Source organism: Lutra lutra, chromosome 6 (genome assembly GCF_902655055.1).
Source record: "Lutra lutra chromosome 6, mLutLut1.2, whole genome shotgun sequence".
Classification (NCBI taxonomy): Eukaryota; Metazoa; Chordata; class Mammalia; order Carnivora; family Mustelidae; genus Lutra; species Lutra lutra.
This window is the reverse complement of record NC_062283.1, coordinates 81,085,596-81,109,494: the sequence shown is the minus strand read 5'-3', so window position 1 is coordinate 81,109,494 and position 23,899 is coordinate 81,085,596. Positions and strand designations below refer to the sequence as shown.

The 23,899-nt window shown below is 35.1% G+C and overlaps 1 protein-coding gene across 1 annotated transcript in view; it reads right to left on the bottom strand.

Annotated features, from left to right (window-relative positions):
• Positions 1–23,899, bottom strand: part of LAMA2 (laminin subunit alpha 2) — a 672,905-nt gene that overhangs the window by 446,063 nt on the left and 202,943 nt on the right. Inside the window, 1 exon segment of the mRNA XM_047732179.1 lies at positions 4,563–4,805. Within this exon segment, the coding sequence (XP_047588135.1) occupies positions 4,563–4,805 (243 nt within the window).

The following is a 23,899-nucleotide window of genomic DNA, read 5'->3' as shown; positions in this document are numbered from 1 at the left end:
TTATAGTGTATGATTAGTTTCAGAAGTAGAATTTAGTGATTCATTAGCTGCATATAACACCCAGTGCTCATTATATCAAGTCCATCCTTAATATCCATCATCCACTTAGTCCATCCCCACCCACCTCCCCTCCAGCAACCCTCAGTGTGTTCCCCAGAATTAAAAGTCTCTTATGGTTTGTCTCCTTCCCTGATTCTGACTTATTTTTCCTTCCCTTCCCCTATGTTCATCTGTTTTATTTCTTAAATTCCACACATGAGTAAAATCATCTGATATTTATTAAGGTCATCTGTACTGCCATTGCCTGGCAGAAGCATCAGAAAATCCTCACAATATCTTAGGCCTCAAATTATTTCTACATACACATTTTAAAATGTAACTTCTGTTATGCAAAAATAATCAGAAACTTGAGGATGTAAGAATCATAAAAAAAAAAAAATCAGATCAGATAACATACATTCACAGAGGCCAGATATTAGAATTATCAATTAAAAACTCTTAAATAATTGTCACTTTATGTTCAATGAGATAAAGACACAATACTAAAAATGTAAATATAGTCTTGTTAAATATACATATAAATATATAATATTTCAATATAAAACTAGATGCTAAACTATTTGAAAATGAAACAAAGATAAATTCTATGGGGTGCTTGGGTGGCTCAGTTGTTAAACCTCTGCCTTTGGCTCACGTCATGATCCCAGGGTCCTGGGATTGAGCCCCGCATACCCCGCACCAGGTCCCCCTGCTCAGCAGGAAGCCTGCTTCTTGCTCTCTCACTCCCCCTGCTTGTATTTTCTCTTTTGCTGCCTCTCTTTCTGTCAAATAAATAAATAAATAAAAATCTAAAAAATAAAACAAAACAAACAAACAAAAAACAAAGATAAATCCTGGAACTGATAAATGTAATAAATGAAATTAAGAATCTTATTAATAGTTTTAATACCAAATTTTACGTGGCTAAAGAGAGAATTAGTGAACTGGAAATAAGCCAGAGAAAATATCTAAAATGAAGAACAAAGGCCAAAAGGATGAGTGCATACAAAAGACAGTGTAAGATATACCGTGAGAAGTTCCAAATTACTAACTGTATTTATAGAGGGGACAGAATGGAAAGGAAAAGTATTTGGAGAGTTAGTGGTTGAATTATATCCTGAGCTAATGAAAGATGTAACTTTGCAAATATACCAACCAAATAAATCTTAATGCAGTTATAAAAAGGTATCTATATCAGTGCTGCTCAAAACTTTGTGCAATGATGGAAATGTTCTATTCTGCATAATTCAGTGTGGTAGCTGCTAGTCACATCAGGCTATTGAGCACCTGACATGTGGTTGTGCAACTGAGGACCTGAGTTTTCATTCTATTTGAGTTAATGAAATCTAAATTAAATAACTCCAGATGGCTAGTGACTATTGTATTGGGGAGTGCATATCTGGAGCATCATAATAAAACTATTGAAAAACAAAGATAAAAATCTTTAAAGAAATCAAAGAAAACAGAAAATAGATAATTATGCAATAGCTAACTTTTCTAATATTAACAATGGGAACCAGAAAATGACCAAATATGCTAAAAGAGAAAAAGCTGCAACCCTACAATTCTATATCTAATAAAAATATCAATCAACATTGGAGGTAAACTCTGTTATATGCCTAGTTTAACCCATACTCCATTCTGAAAAGAAATTTGCATACTGGCCTTGAAATTGTGAGATACCAAAAGTTATTTCTGGATTACCTATATTCTCAGAAGTGATCTTCCCCTGGCTCACCTGGGAGAGTTTGTCACTCTCTGTAAACATTTCTGTTGTAGGATTTATAAGTGTGTGTGTATATATATATATATATACACACACACACACATACACACACACACACACACACACATATATTTTGCATTTACTGGTTTGTATGTTTGTTTTTCTTACTTGAGAATGACTTCACTTCTCTGGGAAGTTTTGAACATAAGCACTAATAATTATATTTCAGGTTCAGGTGGTATCTAAAAAGCATCATTTTGCAAGGAAAAGTTAATAATAGTAAGATTTATTTCACAGTCACTGGTCTGGGAAATATTGGAGGCCAACATCCAAAAATTTTAGAATATTTCCCCATGTCATATTGTAGATGATATCCAAAACCATATTACTTTAAAACACAAAGATGTCCTAGGACAATTTATATATTAAACTAATTCATGTATTAAAGAAATCCAGTCTCAGAAAGATTAAGTGACCAGCCCAAGATCCCACAAAAACTAGATGTAAGACCAGAACCTAGTTTTCTAATCTCATATGCATTCTTCTATATTGTGAATTAGTCCAAATCAGAATTAGGACTCTTTCTACTTGTCCTGGATCCAGCATCTCTATCTCCTCTAAACTCGTGAATTTATCAATTACCAACTTAAAAAAAAAAAGAAAAAGAAAAAAGAAATCAACTTCCAGTCTTACTAGAGTATGTAAGAAACATCAGTCTGGAAGGTCAGGGGGCCTAGATACCTGGATTCTTATCTCAGTTTTTTTTTTATCAGTGAGCTGGAAGAATATATCTCACCTATCTTCCCTGGATCCATTTATTCCAAAAAATAACATATTTCACAGAGTAAGCTATATATATTGAGGCTGGTATTTTAGAAGAGGTCTCAATTTAATTCTTACTCTTAAACACTACCACTGCATTTTAAATATTTTGAATTACTTTCTTTTCCTAATATCCACTTTCTTATGAGAAAGAAATAGACTTAAATGTCATGGAGAAATCTGAGTAACCTGTTCCCAATAGCCACCATTGCCAAGTGGTTTCTAGTGATTGTCTAGGAGTGAAAACAATATAGCCAGCTAAGCAAACAAACAATGTATTTGTTCCATGTTGCAGACTGACATGGTCTAAAGGATGGAGAACCACCATCAATGTAGGGAGAGCATGCTTTGGGGATATGCATGTAAACTTGTAGATTATATATCCATGTAGGCAAATTTTATATTGTTTAACCAATTTTTGAATTGGATCATTTTTTCAAGGTAAAAAAATAGCTTTATAAATATTAGATAATTATTAGTTCTGGTAAGCACTAGATCCAGGGGAAAAATAATAAAAATTCAACTCAAATATATCATCTCTGCACTTCCTCCCTACTCCCATATACTCAGGCCAATCTGGCCAGGAACCGGATGCCTCTGGGCACAAAGCAGGTTGAACAGCTGTTTGACTCACTGCATTTGACTCCTTGTCATTTGGCAGATTGAAATTTCTGCTGAGAGCACCATTTGGAATTTTTCTTTCCTGAAACTGATATTTTTGAACATGGAATTTGAAATACAGTGAGGCACTAGTATACATTCATAGAATAATAGTGCCAAAAGGGAGTGTGATCAATTTATGTCCAAAACCTAACTTTCCTGGAAAGTGTTGAAAAAGATAACCCTCGACTGGCTGACGTGGGCCTAATAGAATATGAATATGGGGTGCTCGCTTCGGCAGCACATATACTAGAATATGAATATGGGTTTACCGGAAGTGTGAATATAAAAAATGATACTACCTTCCGGTGTACAGGTGAGGAGCAACAACCAGATTTGAGCATAAACTGAGATGTATATAAGCATGTAGGACAAAAGTAGCCAGAGTACACCTATTGGAGGGAGACAAATTAGGGAAATACTAGGGAATCCAAGAGAATCACTAAGTCAAGGTTTGGGTATTTGAGAGGAGTACTGACTCCTACTACCATGAACAATAATGGTTATTCTTCTTATTATTTAATTATAAAAATGGTTAATGGTTACAGAATGTTTAGTACAGGTCTGTCAACACTATTGTATTGCTTCAAATGTAATAATTCATTTAATTTTCTTAATGATCATATGAAATAAGAGCTGTTATTATTTTTCCCAATTTATAGGAGATGAAACTGAGGCACAGGGGATCACAGTCACTGGCTCGAGATCACACAGATGGTAACACGTGAAGTCATGGTTTGAATGAATGTAAAATCTTAACTGAAGGGTCCGAGACACTACAGAGAAGCTGAACACTTTTGAATTAAGCATGTAAGAAGTCTGACCACAAACAAACAAACAACAGCCCAACTCTAGCCTTATGTGATGAGAACCAAAAAACATGCAAAACCCAACAGAATTCCCTTTCATTTAGGCCCTTTATATCAACTATATTTCTCCCTAAATTTCACCCCTTTTGTCCCCATCTTGAGACCAGAGTACACACAGATCTAAGGCTTCTGTGAAAGTCTCGTCTTTATCCAATTATTAGTAATCTCACTGTCAAAAAAAGTCTCTTTATGTGAAATTAATCATTGACTTTCTCACTTAAACCCATTTCCACTTTTCTGATCTTTATTGGGTTTGGGAGACACATACTGGATGAAGGTAGTTAAAATTCCAATCACCATGGGTTTTTCCTTTTTATTTAATAACTCATTTAAGCATACTTCTGCTAAATCCTATTTTTAAATCTCCCTGACATTAATTACTAATATATTCACATCTTTCTGACAGGCCTACTTAAATGTACTTATGGTGAGTTTTCTCCTCTTACCTCTCCGTTTTCCAAGGGGTGTATCTTGGAATAAAAGGAAGTACAGATGACCTCATCGTCTTTGGCATAAGATGGTGGTCCAGTGCGGGGATAAATATTGTAGAGAGTTAGACACTCAGTGTCTGTCACAGCATGATATTGCCAGGGCTTGTATTCAACATTATCAAGCGAGCGTTCCAAAATCCAGTTTCCAGGCCGAGGGGAGTTCGCTGCTTTCACAATCACATATGCAATCTGGAACACCTGGGGGAAAGTGATGACAACAACAGGCAACTCTGAATTCCATAGGATTCTCACCATTTTTTAGCAAATAAAAGGCTTAATGCTACAGTAGATTTTATTTCATAACCCTATTATGTTCCCTGAAATGATTTTACTGTTACATGTTCATGTTTAATACCTTTTGCTGAAACGAGATGTTTCATCTTGACAGCCATGGCTTTAAAGGAAATGGGTTAAGATTAGATTTTAGGTCTCTAACAAATCATTGATATCATTTCATCTGATTTTTAAAATTCCATTATAATCATGATCACCTAAAGCATTCATTACACACCAATTTATTCACCTTACTGTGTTAGAAAGTATAAAGTATGAGTTAGAAATTCCATGTGCAGATAAGTGTTTGAGAGTTTAGAAAATATATTCACTTATATCACCTAATCCTCAGAAAAGTACCATGTAGGTAGAATTAAGTGCTCTTATGAAGAAAATAAAAAACAAAAAACAAAAAACACAGAGCTTTAGAGGCACAGTCCTGTATTCAAATTGTGGTCTTAACATTTATGTGACCTTGAACAGATGATCTTACTTTTCCAACATTAGCTTCCTTTTCTACAAATTAAGTAATAAGTACAGTACTAAGTGAGATAATATATGCAAAGTACCTGGCAAAGGACTTGTAAATACTCAACAAATGCCAACTATTCTACAACCCCCAAACGGAAAATAATGGAGAAGAAATTTTTTTTTTTTAAAGATTTTATTTATTTATTTGAGAGAGAGACAGTGAGAGAGAGCATGAGCTAGGAGAAGGTCAGAGAGAGAAGCAGACTCCCCGTGGAGCTGGGAGCCCCATGCGGGACTCGATCCCGGGACTCCAGGATCATGACCTGAGCCGAAGGCAGTCGTCCAACCAATTGAGCCACCCAGGCGTCCCTGGAGAAGAAATTTTAAGATCTGCAGACAACAGATTGAAACTGGAACATATTAAGTGAAGGGTGATTACACTTTCTGTACAAGAAGTAAATATGTATTTTAAAAAAAGGAAAATAAAGAGAAAGACATGAAGTTACTATGTATCAACAGAGTGAAAATTGAGTGGAATGTTCAAAATCCCTTGTTTTGAAATCTACATAAAATATAAAGGCATAAAAAGTAAACATTCTAGATGCTTTGTGATAGTGCATAACCAATGTAGTCTGAAGGAATAATGCACAAACATTATCTAGTGACATTTATATGCAATGTCCTGGGTAGAAAGATAGATATAAACCAGTTTAAATTATAGTCCTACCATCCATGGGTTGATAATATATTGTAATGAAGAGACACATAAAAAGTACACTAATAATAAAGCAACATGATATGTTTTTGTTTATTAAATACTATGAAATATGGGGTGCCTAAAAACATTAAGCTATACATAATTAAAATCACTGGAATGGTTGAGTGGGAGGATGGACCCACTAAAATTTGACTAAAGGACCCACTGGACAACAGAGGGAATTGTGAAAGGAATGTTCTAGAAATAAACTTCAACTGCTTCATAGTTTTGACATGAGACCTTCATGAATGCATGTAGTCCATGATCAACGCCATGGTCCATGGTCAACTCCAAGGGACCAAACTTAAAAATATGAAAAACCTGATAGAGAAGGGGCAACACAAATAACTCTGATGCTGGGCTTTTGTGGTCTTTACAAGAACACGGGCACAGGTGCACTGTGAGGGGAAGCATGAACCATCAAATGATTGAAAATAGGGCTGCTATTGGCCTTTTAAGCACAGTTGTGGAAAAACTATTTATTAAAATTCTGAAGTAAAACTTCTGTACTTGTTGGTAAATCACTGCTGCCCAAGCCTCCCAAATGCCTCCTCTCCTCTGAGCCCATCTTGTGAACCTCAGTATAGTGAGGAACCACCAAGACATCTGCTCAGATTAGCCGGGCTTTGATGGTTCTGTTTTATTGCCCATCAGTCCAGGTGGAAAATATTATGAATTTATATTTACAAAGGGACACAGGTAAGTGTAAGTGCAAAAAGACACACATATCTATGTACATGTGTATGTGCTTTGATATTTTGGGGAAGAATATGCAGGTGCATGTTAAAGCTATTACCACCTCTGAGGTTTGAGAATAAGGACTCCAGGAGGAGGAGAGATTTGACTTTCCATCCAATATCTAGCTATATTAATGTATGAAAATATATCTCTTAGTTTTTGATATAGTTATTTTTAAAGATTTTATTTATTTATTTGACAGAGAGAGAGAGCACAAGTAGGCAGAGAGGCAGGCAGAGAGACAGGGGGAAGCAGGCTCCCTGCTTAGCAGAGAGCCCGATGCAGGGCTCGATCCCAGGACCGTGAGATCATGACCTGAGCCAAAGGCAGAGGCTTAACCCACTAAGCCACCCAGGTGCTCCAATAAAGTTACTTTTAAAATAAAGAACAATTAAAACCAAATTCTCTACCAGAGAAAGAACAAGAGTAGGAGTAAGATGGAACATAGTCTATTCATCCTTATCCGAAATATTTGTTGTTTCTGCATTTTTGGTTTTATTCATAAAAAATTATTTCTCTTAGATACTCCATATTCAACAACTGAAGTATGTGGAATTTTTTATATATAAATTCAGTGAGGAATATACCAATTGGGTTAATCTGATATAACATGGAGATAGTTCTTTCTACCGTAGACATAAAGCCCTGATCTCAATTTCTGGTAATCCTAAAGTATTTGTGGCAAGGTTTGTAAATTGATTAAGAATAAAAAGTACAACTTAATTGTGAGCTCCTAAAGAGCAGATATTATAGCTTTATATCTTTGAAGATGTTACAATCCTTACTATAACTCTTTTGAAACAGTGGGCGTTCAATATTAATTACATTTTGTTGCATAACCAGTCTCTGCAACACATTACCATGCTACTTCTGTTAGCGTAACACATTTTTTCCTGTTATATCTTGATTCCCAGTCAACACCAGCATCTTTTCTCACTGGCAGGAACCAAGACATTGGGTGTTCATCATATTGTATGTCTCTATGAGCTGAGAAAATTATTTAAGCTCATTTACCCTTTGTTTCACAGTGTTTATTTTCCAACATCAAAACCATGGAAGACAAAATAAGATGATGAAAACAAAACACTGCATGGTTTTTGGAAAAGAATCTATATAAATATTTTAAATTAGCGAGTTTCCATCCAGAAAAAAAATAATGCACAAAGGTATTTTTAATAGAACACAAAAAGAGAAGTAACAAGGCATATTTAGGGATCATAGGTACACAATATAAAAATAAATACACACTGAGGTAACTGATAAAGAACTTTGTCCAGAAAACAGTTTAGCAAGCAAATATAGGAAGAGGCCAAATTTTCTTTGAGCTACAATGTGGATTTATGACTTCAGAACTGCAGAACTTCCATGCTCTGGAATAATAGATGAAATCCATGAAACAAAGTTATACTAGAAACCCCACAGATTCTCTCCATAATTCAATATTATAGCCAGCATTAAGTGACATGGAAAATTGGGCACTGCCTTAAAGAATATTAGAGAAGAGCTCCATTTCAAAACAATATCCCTCTTTCATTTATTTTCTATGGACTCTTTCACATTTCATGCAAAATTGATTAAATTAGTTGGCATGTAGTATTTTGAATAAACTTTTTGAAATGTGGTAGACAGCATTATTGAAAACACAATGAATAGAAGTATTCTTTGAAGGCATAAGAGAATGCTGAATAAAATTTTAACAGTGATGTTCTAAGTACAACAAAATTTTAATGACCCTCATAGAATAATTCTCTCATGTACCTAAGTCACTTGTATTATGTCTTGTGTTTTCATATAAAGATTCATCAAAAATCAGTAATTATAAAATCTTTTTTTCCAGATGAACAAAACCCTAATCTGTGCTGTACAACAAGGAAAGCAAATGCCTCATTATAAGAAGTACAAAAATGCTATGACAGCCAGGCTTCGATGAACCTTAGATTGCAACACACAATACCCCAGCATTTTTTGTTATTGTTGTTGTTAGTGGGCATTTTTTACAAACTTCATGCCTTAAAAAAATTCAAATAACTTTTGAAATAATATCAAATGTTTGACATTTTACTAACAGAGATAACTGCTTTTTATTTCATATCCCATTCATATGTCACCTAGCAAAATATCATGTAATTACTTTACCAATGCAGCATTAAATTAGATGTTCCTTTTATCATGCACAGAGTATTAAGAACTTGATCTCATAGAGCAGAATTGGAGGACAAAATCTTTCTGAAGAATCCTTCAGTCCCAAACTAACAAGTAATATATGACCACCATATGTAGCAATGCTTTTTACAATCACGGCTGAGATAAGATGACATTGGAATAGCACTGGGGTAAAAGAGAAAAACTCACAGACTGAAGTGAGCAACCTAGTAACTCTGGCTATCTCAGAATATCTGAGTATATCTGAGAATATTTGAGAATATCTGAATATCTCAGCTCACCTATAACCCACATGGATAAGTCTGACATGTACAACTAATCTCTAACATAGGAATTGTTAGGTCTGGATTTTTATTTTGAATATTCTTTGCAATGACTCTCCGGAATTCACTGTATCCCAGCTGCTTTGTGTTCAGAAGAATCACAGATCTAGGAAAATGCTACCAAAGAGTACTACATTTCGTGAATTTTATTGAGACTTTTGAATGTCACTGGTATGCAGGTAAGAGAGCTAGGTCAAAGCATGGCTCCTTAATAATGTAACAAGGCCATAGAATTTCAGTTTTCTAGAGGCCTGATCCCCACGAAAGCTATAAAAATATTAATATAGGTCCCTCTCCATGGAGGATGACACTTCACCCTTCTAGTAGGACTTGACCTAAATTACTCTCTTCCATTTTTTCTTTCCTAATCTCTCAAGAAGACAACATGTGGTTATCTTATATCAGCTCACTGTTGCTCCCTGTCTCCCTCCCACATTGTTGTCTGTGTACTTCCTATAGCAGTTGTTCACTTAACAAAACTGCTTAATTTTGAGGAAGTTTTGCCATATTCTAGCATCTGCTCTTGCCAATGTTATGGATTTTAGCATTTCTAAATGCAGTGATGTCAACTTTAATATACTATAAAAACTCGTCTGTATTCTTAGTTCTACTAATGAGTTTGTCAAGTTCTCTCATTTATCTATACAGGTATACTGGCTTTCAGGAAGCATTGAGAGCTACACAATTTCAGAACCAGAAAGGTCCTAAGAATCAGGTGTTTCCAGGCTTAGTATCTGTTAGAATAATCTGGGAAGCTTTATAGATAGGAACACATGTCTCTGTGTTTGAGTTGATAAATGCAGTTCATATGATTATCTGCTCTTTGACCTGAGACCTCAAAAGAGGTCTGATGTAGCCCTGGAGAAGACCACCCACAGAGGCTGGTATGAAGAGAAGGGGTAAAAAAGTGGGGCTGAATCCAGGGAATTCATCAAAAGTTTGAGTACAATATAGGATTCACTCAAAAAACCCACTGTCATCATACCATGGGTAACCAAGCCCTTACTCTCCAGCAAAAATTTCTAGGCAATCACAGAGAAGTAGCTTATTATAATATTAAAAATGCTCTGAAGAGATTATTCTATGGAATTTGATAATATTATTACTAGACCTTGCTTAAATCAAATTCCAAAAAGCAAAGGTTTTAAGTGTTGCTCCAAACTTAAAGAAAAAAATTTAACCTAGAAATACCAGTAATTATTACTTTCTGGGAAAGTTTATGTCTCTTATAAATTTGCACAAACTTCACTAAACCTAGAGTAATGTGATGAAGTCCAGAAGGATACCCCCATTGCCTGCTTATACTTTCTTTCAGACAAATTCATTTACAGTAGTTTTACGTACTAAAATGATTTGTAATTGCACTCAGTGGTCCTATAGAGCCTATTTATTCCACTCACCCTCCCACCCAGTGTATACTACAATTGCTGAGTGTCAAACTAATGAATTATAGGTAAGCGAATGTGTGATTTCAACTTGGGGTAAGTGCTTCCTGCATCATGACAGAAACAGAAAGCCTGGGTACTCAACTGAAACAGGTTTTTTAATATACTAACATTAAACTCGCATTTATACATTTGAAAATGAATTACACTACCACTCTAAATTTCTAAGAAACAATAATCTAACTAAATGACTAACAGTAATCCTTTGAAGATAAAATGTTCAATTGTATGTTGAAATTGTTTTTAAAGGGGTTTTAATCAATGCTTAACCATTCATGGGCAACTACTTGAGGGACTTCTCTTCCTCTTTCTCCAAAAAGGAAAACCTCAACTTTTAGCTCTGGAAAATAACTTTTTAAAAGTAATAAATTACTTTTTAGCTCTTACTGAATTTATATATAAATATTAAGAATAATTAAGAAATTTCTTTTTTTTTCCATTAAAAATATTTTTTCTTTTCTCCCTAGAACTGGACCAGTTGATTTAAAGTTTACTTGGAAGAATTAATAAGTAAGAAAAGCAACATGGAGAAAACTGCAGTTATATAGGATACTGCTATTTACTAGGAAAGGATGGCAAAACAAATGGAAAGACATTCTATGTTCATGGATTAGAAGAACAAATATTGTTAAAATGTCCATACTATCCAAGGCAATCCACAGATTTAACGCAATCCCTACTTAAACATCAATAGCATTTTCCACAGAATGAAATGAATAATCCTAAAATTTTCATGGAACCACAAATGACCCAGAGCCAAAGTAATCTTGAGAAAGAACAGAACTGCAGGTATCATAATCCCAGATTTTAAGACATACTACAAAGCTATAGTAATTGAACCAGTATGTTAACAGCACAAAAATAGACATATAGGTCAATAAATTAGAACAGAGAGCCCAAAATAAACCCACACACATATGGTCAATTAAACTAGGACACAGGAAGCAAAAATATACAAAGGGGAAAAAGTCTCTTCAACACATGGTGCTAGGAAAACTGGACAACCACATGCAAAAGAATGAAACTGGACCACTTTCTTGTATCACACACAAAATAAACAAACAAAAACTAGATTAAAGACCTAAATCTGAGACCTGAGACCATAAAACTGGTAGAAGAAAACATAGGTAGTGATTTGTGATATCAGCTGCAGAAATATTTTTCTAGATAAGTCTCCCCAAGCAAGGAAAAGAAAAGCAAAATTAAACAGTTGTGATTTCACCAAAAAAAACAAACAAAGCAACAACAACAACAAAACCCCAACCTTTGGTCAGCAAAGAAACTATGAACAAAATTAAAAAGCAACCTACTGAATAGAAGATATTTGTAAATGATACATCCAATAAGTGGTTAATATCTGAAATATATAAAGAATTTCTACAATTTAACACTAACAACAATAATAATGATACAATTTAAAATGGGCTGAAGACCTGATTAGACATTTTTCCAGACATACAGATGGCCAACAGACACTTGAAAAGATGCTCAACATCACTAATAATCAGGGAAATGTAAGTCAAAACCACAATGAAGTATCTCCTCACACCTATCAACGTGGCTAAAATCAAACACATGGGAAATAATAAATGGGGAGAATGTAGAGAAAAACTAACCCTCATGCACTGGTGGTGAAAATGCAAATTAATATAGTCACTGTGGAAAACAGTATGGAAATTCCTAAAAAATTAAATATAGAATTACCATATGATCCAGTAATACCACTACTGAGGATTTACCCAAAGAAAATGAAAACACGAATTCAAAAAGATCATTTGAAAATGAAAATACCATGTTTAATGCAGTGTTATTTACAATAGCCAAGATATAAAAGTACTCAAGTATCTGTCCATTGATGAATGGATAAAGAAGCTCTCTCTCTCTCTCACACACACACATACACACACACTGGAGTTATTATTCAGTCACAAAAAAGGAATGAGATCTTGCTATTTCCAAGAACATGGATGGAACTAGAGAGGATAATGTTAATCAAAATAAGTCAGCCAAAGAAAAAGGAATGCCATGTGATTTCACTCATACGTGGAAGTTAAGAAACAAAACAGACAAAGAAAACGAGACAAACAAAAGAAACAGACTCTTATATACAGAGATCAAGCTGGTGGTTGCTAGAGGAGAGATAAGAGGGGGATGAGTAAAACAGAGAAAGGTAATCAAAAGTATACTTATCTTGATGAGCACTGAGTAATGTGAAGAATTGCTGAATCACTATATTGTACACCTGGAGCTAACGCAACACTGGATGTTCATTGTATTTCAGTTTGAAAAAGAAGAAAAAAATTGCAAGGAAATAAAAACTAATGAGGTTATAGATTAAGAGAGCCCCTAGAGATGTACTGAATGCAGTATGTGACTTCACGCACACCCTGATTCGACCAAACAGCTGTTAAAACAAACTTGGAAGTAACTGTGATGAATCTGAATATTGAAGGGATATTTGTCAGTATTAAAGTAGTAGTAATAGTGCTAAATTTTAGAGGTGACAATGGTTTTATTTACAGAAGAGTTGCATCCTTTAGAGGCACATATTAAAACACTTATAGAGAGAGTGATATATATGGAATTTGCTTCTAAAGAATCTGGAGGGCAGGATAGGATAAGGATAAGTGTAGAATTGCCACAAGAAAGGCTATGGGTTAATTCTTACAGGTGGGTATCAGGTACACCTGGGTCTATGATATTCTTTCTTCTATAACATTTTGGGGGTATGTTGGGAAATTTTAATAATCGGAATTTAAAATGTTATTATTGCATCTTATTTCTTTTAGATTTTTTTTTTAATTTGATAGAGAGATCACAAGTAGGCAGAGAGGCAGGCAGAGAGAGGGGGGGAAGCAGGCTCCCTGCTGAGCAGAGAGCCTGATGTGGGGCTTGATCCCAGGACCCTGAGATCACGACCTGAGCCGAAGGCAGAGGCTTAACCCACTGAGCCACCCAGGTGCCCCTATTGTATCTTATTTTAATAAACAAATAATTATCTTCTACACAGTAGTTTTTAGCACTACTGGTAATTTAGTGCTTGTTCTTACTGAGCAAATCTTTAATACGCTTTATTATCTTGATAAATGTGAACTCTGCTTTATACTGTGACTACACTGCATCCTAAGCTCAATAAATATATCTTAATAATCCTTTCAAATTAATTATCAACTCTAAAGGGCATTGGATGCCTAGAAGGAATCAAAATTTTAGTTCAGTCTTAAGAAAACTAGTAACATGAGTGAATGGAATCCAAATTGGAATGAATAAGGTCCTCCCCCAGCTTATTAATGCCTTTACTACTTCATGCTTCATTAAGTTGCTATCATTTTTAACAATGTTAGCTGCAGGTAAAACTCAGACAAGCATTTTCTTTCTCTTTAGCACTGCCCTTCACATCTCTTCTCTCCTCACATATTTTTCTCTTATCTGAAACAATCTATGGTTTCAAAGATTGACCTGCCTCCTGTGAACAAGCCATTGGCACAGCATGGCTTTCACACCAGCTACTGGTAAAAGAGCAGGTAGGCTGGGTCCCCCATCGAACATGACAGTCCTTCCAATGAAGCCATCACAGAGCACAATATTGGTGTGAATCACAAACAATAAGAAATGTCACAGTTTAAAGCTTGCCTTCTAAAAATTATTCACCCTTGAGAAATACCCAGCATTGCCTTTGTTTTTGTGCTTCTATAGTTAGCAGGGTGAGAAGATTCTACACATTCTCCAATTTATGACATTGCAGACATGAATGAATCACTCTAGTTCAAAGCATTTGGGGAATAATAGCAAAGATTTGTAGTGATGAGAAGAGTTAGAAATATAACGTTAACAGTGTAGAATAACAAATCAAAGACAGAATAAAACTTTCTGATCTTGGTTCATGAATTCTTTCAACAGATCAGAGTCACTTAACACTTATTCAATTTTAGCTATTACAAATGAAATAGAAAGAACTATTCCCATGTTGATATACTGTCCCACTTTCTTGTTTTTCTTTAGGGACTTTCTTAAGTGTAGTCTGTACCCTCTGTTGTTTATAACTTTATTATCCCTTCTCTAGTTAACACCTGGCAGCCCACCTACTTTAACCATTTTCAGAAGAGTTACTGGAAACCTGGTTGAAAAATTCATATTTTTTTTTCTTTATCTTCATCTTCTTTGAAGTCTCTACAGTTTTTGACTGCTGTTCTCCCCCTTTTGGGAACTCTCTTTATCTCTGGGAGGAAAAAAAGGTATTGACACTATTTATAATTTAGGGATCAAAAAAAAAAAAATGTGTCCTAGTACAGCTCTTCACCTAAAATGGAAAGTAAACAATAGGAGAGGGAGTGAAGACAGAAAGTGTTTTCAGAAGATAGCATGTCCTGTCCTGAATTTCTCTCCAAACTCTGTATGGGTCCACCTGCTGTGGTTCTTTTTAATTCAAGTTTCCTTAACAAAAGAATGACCCAATGTTCTACTTCTTAAAAATCTTTTCCTTGGGGAAAGTTACATTTTATTTAAAGCCTAGCATTTGCGAGGCACTTCGGCATGCAGAACTTTGTTTCTGTGACCAAGAACCCTACAAGATAGGAACAGATTAGAAAATTAAAATGAGAGGGTGTATAAATGTCTGGGTGGATCAGTCAGTTAAGCATCCACCTTTGGCTCAGGTCATGATCCTGGAGTCCCAGGATGGAGCCCCATATTGGGCTCCCTGCTCAGCAGGGAGTCTGCTTCTTCCTCTCCCTCTCCTCCCCACTTGTGTTTTCTCTTTGAGCTCACTCTCTCTCTCTCTCTCTCAAATAAATAAAGTCTTTAAAAAATGAGAGAGGGTATGTATGGTAGTGAGAATAATGACCATATCTTAATTTCCGGATTAATTTCTAATGTGGAAAGAAAATACCTGCAAATACGATGTAGTTAAAGACCTTGAGATGGCAATATAATCTGGATAATCTGAGTGGGCCATATGTAATCACAAGGGTCCTTAAAAATAGAAGAAGAAACCAAAAGAGGTCAGAGTAATCGAACACGAGAAGGACTCAACCCATTTCTGCCTCTGCTGATGGAGGAAATGACTATGAGTCAAGGAATGTAGGTGGCCCGTAGAAGCTGGAAAAATCAAGGAAATGATTTCTTCTCTGGAGCCTCCAGAAATCAAGCAACCCTCCCACACCTAGATTTTAACCTAGCAAGGATTATTTAAGACTTCTAACCTATTAAATTATAAAATTAATATAGTTGTGTTGTTTTAAGCCACTGTATCTGTGGTAATCTGTATGGCAGCTATGGGAAACCAAGTCACCAAGTAACTTGTTCTACTTCACATGACTAGTAAATTATAAAGCAAGTTTATAAATCCAGTTTTTCTGATTTGCTTTCTGCATACTTTCTCTGTCTAAGAATATTTCAAGTAACTTATTTAATACAGATATTTCCCACAGCTCAACTTTTAATCTAGCCACATTCTCAAGTCCCATTTCAAAATATTTCAAAATAACAACTTACTATTTCTTATAACAATTTAATCTTGCTTTGTAAAGAAGCAATCTTGCCCTTGTTTTAAAACTAAGTTATAAGTTGCTAATAGTAGAAACTACAGAACAATTTATAAATGTCTTTTAATGCCCTACATGTAATAGATTCTCAGTTTTGAATCAATTGAACAGGCAATCAAAAATAGCATGCCAGGGGCACCTGGTGGCTCAGTGGGTTAAAGCCTCTGTCTTCAGCTCAGGTCATAATCCCAGGGTCCTGGGATCAAGCCCCACATCGGGCTCTCTGCTCCTCGGGGAGCCTGCTTCCTCCTCTCTTTCTCTGCCTGCCTCTCTACCTACTTGTGACCTCTGTCTGTCAAGTAAATAAATAAAAATCTTAAAAAAAAATAGCATGCCAATTCTGAAATAATTCCAGGGGCCTCTGCAGTTATTTCTGCAAGGACCTACGGGGTGAACCTACCTAACCATTTTATGACATTAGTATGTACAGATGACACACCCCTCATCACTGACAGAGAGGTGTGACAATATTAACAAGCAAACAATCTGAAACAGATGTAGTGAAAAGAAGGGCCACCTGTACCCCAAAGTTTATAGCAGCAATGGCCATAGTTGCCAAACTGTGGGAAGAACTAAGATGTGCTTCAATGGACGAATGGATAAAGGAGATATAGTCCATATATACTATGGAATATTATGCCTCCATCAGAAAGGATGAATACCCAACTTTTGTATCAACATGGACAGGACTGGAAGAGAGTATGCTGAGTGAAATAATTTAAGCAGAGAGAGTCAATTATCATATGGTTTCACTTATTTGTGGAGCATAAGAAATAACATGGAGGGCATTGGGAGATGGAGAGCAGAGGTGAGTTGGGGGAAATCAGAGGGGGAGAAAAACTATGAGAGACCATGGACTCCGAGAAACAAATGGAGGTTTTGGGGGTGAGAGGGGTTGGGGGTTGGGTGAGCCTGGTGGTGGGTATTAAGGAGGGCACGTATTGCATGGAGCACTGGGTGTGGTGCATAAGCAATGAATTTTGGAACAATTTTGGAACAAAAATAAAATAAAATAAAACTAGAAAAAAAAAAGAGAGAGAGAAAACAATCTGAAATATGCCTGAATCACATATTCTCCCTCTGAAATGAGAATTTGCAAAAGAGAACATTTTGCCAAAGTTTGTCAAGCTGGCCTTTACCCCAAATTTTAAAGAGGTGACCTCACTTGCCAGTGAAGTGTGAAGAGTGTAAATGAAATGAAAAATGAGAAATCTGCGGAGCCTGATGTCATTCTGGCTGTGATTTAAAACTAAGGGTAGGAGATGACACTCATATAACAATGTAGACATTTTCTAAAGACTGAGTGCCAAAAAGTTATGATAAATATGTCTGAAAGGCTACCATTTTAAGAGGACATATAATAAAATTCTTATAACAACCATACTGCAAATTCTTCATTTTTTCTATTCTGCCTAGATTTATGCTGATTCTTTTTGAGTGAGATATGCACCCAAATCATGGTATAACTTTGCTGATGTCAACTCAAAAATGATTTATGGAGTGCTGAGAGCTGGATTTCTGAAGCTCCAAGAAGATCCACAACACACACACAGAGTGCATAGAGGATTTTATTGTCTTCTCTACGCTGCCCTCACAAATAAATGTTTTGCCCTGGAGTCAAAGTTTGACTGCTTATGGACTTTCCAAAGCTCTCCATGTAGGACTAATTAATTTGTTACACCAAAATAAAAAGCTCTTTTAAAAAGAAAACAAACCCCTTACCACTGGAAAAATCAAAACTAATCAAAATAGGGCTCACAGTACAAAAAGGAAAAGGAATGATTAAAAAGTGACATAGGATAATTTTTTAACATTGAAATCCTTCCAACTAGGCAGGATACAAACATCACAAAAAGTCATGGTCACAGTTGTCCAAAAAAAAAGAGCAAATAATTTCAGATACTTTATAGAACTAATGTCCTCCTATGAGAAGCCTATTAGCTCTTAACATGATTAATTTATATAGGATCCTTCACTAGAAAAAACCCACACACATTTCCATTTGAAGTACAACAAAGTGTTATCATTCTATTCTGATTTTGAAATCACTGTCCAATAGAATATTTAATCACAATATCTAGAAATAAATCACAAAGAATGATATATCTGTGGGAAACAGACAGTATTTCACCAACGTGGAATCAAGTTCTATCTCGTGTGATACCCAAGGCATACGAGATAACCCATATGGCTTCTTGAACAGTTTGACTGACTATCATTACTCAACATCAATTGGTAAAGCTCCAAGGTCATCAGTGGTAAAATCTGACACTATAAATTGAATCCATCTACACAGCAGAGAATGATGACAACAGAACATCTATACAATTCCACCGTAAGCAAATATGGAGGAATAACTGTAAATAGAGACACTATAAACAACAGTTTACTGAAGTGTTTCATTACGAACCCAAGATTCTGTTAAGCCCAAACACGCTGTGGATTGTTGCGAAGTAACTGTAGCTGTTAGCAAAGCACTAAAAGAGGTATGAAGAATGAGGCCTCCTTCCTTAATCGCAGGGAGTATAAGAATGGTCTTGCAATTAGGTGGCCATAAACAGCAGGTAGTAAATACAGTCACTTTTTGGAAGCAGACTTTATACACATTTTGTGTGGAGGAAACTCTTCTCTCATCGTCTGCCCCCGTCAGCACAATATACTATCAAGTATCATTACCAATAGAAGTGAAGAATAGTCCTATCACTACTGAAATTCTTGAATCTAATTTTTTGTGTGTCTAGGTCACTTTAAAATTATATCACAATCAAAAGAAGGTCATAATTTAAATTGTAGATATTCTTGACATGAACAACAGTCTAGACATGCATCAAATGTTTAAGGTATACAACATACTGGAAAAAATTCAGATTAATTTTTGCAGACTAAACATAAATGCAATTATTTAAATAGGCATAGAATACATTTAAATGTCTACATTCTCAGTAATCTCTTTAGAAAGGTTTAGAGAGAATATTCAAATGGGGGTGGGGAGGGGTTCCTTGATTAAGGATGGGAAGGACAATTATACCTGTAGTCAAATTTGCTTCGACTAGCATTACTCTCACCTTTTCCCCTAAGATTCCTATTATAGATTCTAAAATTCTGTACATCCATACATATTTTAAAGGCCCACAAAGTGTTACATTAATTAGTTCATTGATTCATGTATTCTACATATCTTATTGAGTAACACACTACTTATTCTGCCAGCCTTTAAACTAAGTGTTAAAATACAGAGGTTAATATAACAACATAGCTTTCTCCTGGGGATTATATTCTGAAAAGCAGGCAATACACCCGTGATGTGCTGAAGCCAGCCTGCACTGGCTTTCAAAAGTCAGTAGTTGGTGAGGATGTGGAGAAAAGGAAACAGTTGTGTACTACTGGCGGGAGTGTAAATTGGTTCAGCTACAATGAAAAATAGTGTGGAGGTTCCTCAGAAAATTAAATTAGATCTACCATATGACCCAGCAATTCCATTTCTGAGAATATACTCAGAAGAACTGAAAATAAGATATTCAAGAAATATCTGCACTCCCATGTTTACTGTAGGCTTATCCACAATAGGCAAGATATAGAAACAACCTAAGTGCCCGTCAATGGATGAATGCATATGTATATACATATACACACTGTATGTTTTTCAGCCATGAGAAATAAGGATGTCATGTCATTTGCAACAACATGGATGAACCTTGAGCAGATTATGTTGAAAAAAGTCATACAGAGAAAAATAGCACAAGTTATGATATCACTTATAAAGAATCTAAAAAGGCCAAACTCTTAAAAACAGAGAATAAAATGATGGTTACCAGGGAATGGGGGTGGGGTGGATAGGACAGATGTCTTAAGGTACAAACCTGCAATGAGTAGTAAATAAACCCGAGAGATCTAATGAACAGTATGGCAAATTCAGACAATAATATTGCATTATAATTATCAAACTTGTTAAGAAACTAGAATTGAATTATTCCAGCCACTAAAAATGAATGATAATTACATAATGTGATAGAGGTGCTAATTATCACTTAAGTGGCAATCATATTACAAGATATAAATGTGTCAGCCTAACATGTTGTATACCTTAAATTTTCACAATGTTATATATCAAATACATTTCAATTTAAAAAAATCTGATTGTATGGATTTCTTCCCAATTCCTTGTTCAATATGACATCATATTGGAAACTTGAAATCAGTCCTGATTGGAGTTTTTATATCATGGAAATTGGCTATCACTACAAATCATGGCTGTTTATCTTTACGTTCTGGAGAGCCAGTTGTTAAACACTTGCCAGGACCCCACTATACCAGACAAGTAAGAGAATAAATAATACAATTTTAGGTAGAGGTTTCTACAATAGATGGTTAGTGAGAAGGTACAATGAGAAGGTAACCTTTGCAGAAACCTTGGTGACATGAGAGATGGAACTATGTCAAGATCTTGGAAAGGGCACTGAAGGCAGAAGAAATGGCAAGTATAGAGAGCCTGGCATAAGGATGAATTTGGTTCATCTCAAGGACAATAGGGTGAGAATGAAACAGGATCAACAGATTGTGACTAGCTACAGTGTTGGGGAAGTACAAAAGGGCCAGGTCCTGCAAGCTCTGCAGGGTGTGGCACAGAGTATGGACATTAGTCTAGGTATGTCAGGAAGCTAGGGAAGGATTTTGAGCAGAGGGATGAAAAAATCCAATGTACATTTTTCAAAGATTATTATGGCTTCTGTTTGGTAGTTAGGCTATGAGAGGAGATGTGAAAACGAAGAGACTATTCAGGGGGCTGTTCTAGTCTTAGTAAAAGATGATGGTGGCTTAGAATAGTATGGGAGAGGTGCAGATAATAAATGGTCAGGTTCAAGATATATTTTGTAGGTCAGGTTTGCTGAACTTGAATAAGAGGAATGAAGGGAAAATAATCCAAAATAATTCCCAGAGCTCTTATTTTTATTTATTTATTTATTTCAATAACTGGATTAAGAGTGGTGGTCACTGGGAAAGTGCAATGTTAAGGGCTGAGAAATCATCAAGACTGCTGTTCTGAGGTATACAATATGGGATGCCTCATTAGATGTTCATGTGGAGTTACTTGTTGAAAGACAGACTCAATATAGCAACAAATGGGCTCTGGCAACTTGTAAAAATTTCATAACCTTTCCATGCCTCATTTGTTTTTTTTGTTTTGCCACCTGAACAACGGAAATAATATACAACCCATCACAAAGTTGTGAGGATTACAAAACATAGCATCCGTGAAGTGCTAGAGTAATGTCCAGCTCATGTTAAGCGCTTATTAAATATTAGTTATTAAAATCAGTAGCAATACTTTCATCTATTTCCTAGCTGATACACAAGATATAAGTTGTTTGTTTTCATATAATCTTGAAAGGGAAAGAACACTGCCTATCAAGCAGCAAGAGGATCTATTTTGAAACTTTTAACTGAAAGAGACAGACAGAAAAAAAAATAGATTAGACAATAAGTATCTTCTAATTGAGGGTAAAGTCTTTACTCCCATCTATGCTTATAATTCACCAGCCAATAGCGTATTTGATTTTGAATTTTGGGGATTGGTTTGGTTTTATTATTGTAATGAATAGAATGAAGAAAAGGGATAGAAAAATGCAATAATAGAATACATCTTTAAATTTATTTAATTACTGATTTATACCTTGTTTTGAAAGGGCACATTACTTGCTCCTATGATACATGCAAGTACTATAAAGTTGATGGTATTTCCTGAGATCCTGCTAGGTGTTCTGTCTCCCTTATATTACCTTTGCTTTTAGAGAGTCCACAACCCCAAGGAGGTCTGGAAGCAGGAACATAATCTATGAGACCAGATGTCTGAGATCTAATTTTTTAAATAACTAAATTTCAAAGACCACATAATTACATGAGGAAGATGTTCATAATATAATATCCAGTTAACAAAACACAGTTGAAAAGGACATACAACTTTATCTACAGTATGTCACCAATTTAAAATGCATGTGTAGTATCCAGAATATATAAAGAACTTATAAAATTCAATACCCCCCAAAACCCAAATAATTGAATTACAAAATGGGCAGAAGAAATGAATAGATATTTTCCAATGAAGACATACAGATGGCCAACTGACACATGAAAATATATTCAACATCACTCATCATCGTGGAAAAGCAAATCAAAACTCACACCTATCAGAATGGCTAAAATCAATAACACAAGAAACACTAAGTGTTGGTGAGGATGTGGAGGAATGGGAATGCTCCTGTACTGTTGGTGGGAATGCAAACTGATGCCACCACTCTAGAAAACAGTATGGAGGTTCTTCAAAAAGTTAAAAATAGAACTACCTTACAACCCAGCAATTGTACTACTAGATATTTAACCAAAGGAAAAAAAAATACTAATTCAAAGAGATACATGTACCTCAATGTTTATAGCAGCATTACCAACAATAGCCAAACTATAGAAAGAGCTCAAATGTCCATTGACTGATGAATGGATAAAGGAGATGTGGCATATATATAAACTAGAATATTACTCAGCTACCAAAAAAAAAAAAAAAAAAAGAAGAAGTCTTGCCATCTGCAACAACATGGATGGAGCTAGAGAGGATAATGCTAAGCAAAATAAGTCAGTCATAGAAGGACAAATACCATATGATTTCACTCATATGTAGAATTTAAGAAACAAAACAAATGAGCAAAGAAGAAAAACAAAAGAGAGAGAGGTAAACCAAGAAACAGACTATTAACTATAGAGGACAAACTGATGGTTGCCAGAATGGGTGGGGGGTGGTGGGGAGATGGGAGAAATAGGTGATGGGGATTAAGGAGTGCACTAGTGATGAGCACTGGGTGTTATATGGGAAGTGTTGAATCACTGTGTTGTATCTGAAACTAATATTACATTGTATGTTAACTGGAATATAAATAAAAATTTTTAAAAAATGCATATCTATTTGTATGTGTGCTTAGGTGTTGGTATGGTGGGGGGAGAGAAATGAAAGGAAATAAACCCAAATATTAATGATGTTAACAAACCTTTATAAGACACTAAAGCATAATATCAATCAAAAAATTAGTTCATGAGAATAGAATCCATAAATATAGCTATACTTGCTATGAAATCTAGGTAAAAATCCCAAGATGTGTATGAAAAAAAAATATGAAAGTTCAATAGAAAAGCCAAATATTTTAAGAATTAAATTTAAAAATACTCATTTTAAACCATACTGGAAATGGTAAAATGTGATGATTTTAAGAGATAAAGAAAAAGATGTTTGATGAATTACACTTTTATAGCAGAATGTCATTCACAAATTATTTTGGAACTGGATTTTTAAATGAAAATCAAGGGAATTAAAGCTAGCCAATATGGTCAGTATTCTGACAGGTTCAAAGATTATTCTTAGGAAACTGACAATATAGCTAAATTTAGGACTTTACATAAGAATCTTATTTTTACAATTTATAATATCATCTGCTATAACTTGCATTCTTAAAAAAGAATCCCTATATTATGTAATCAATAGATACAAGTGGTTTTTTTAAATTAGTTTTAATGGTAGAACTTAGTGACTCATCAG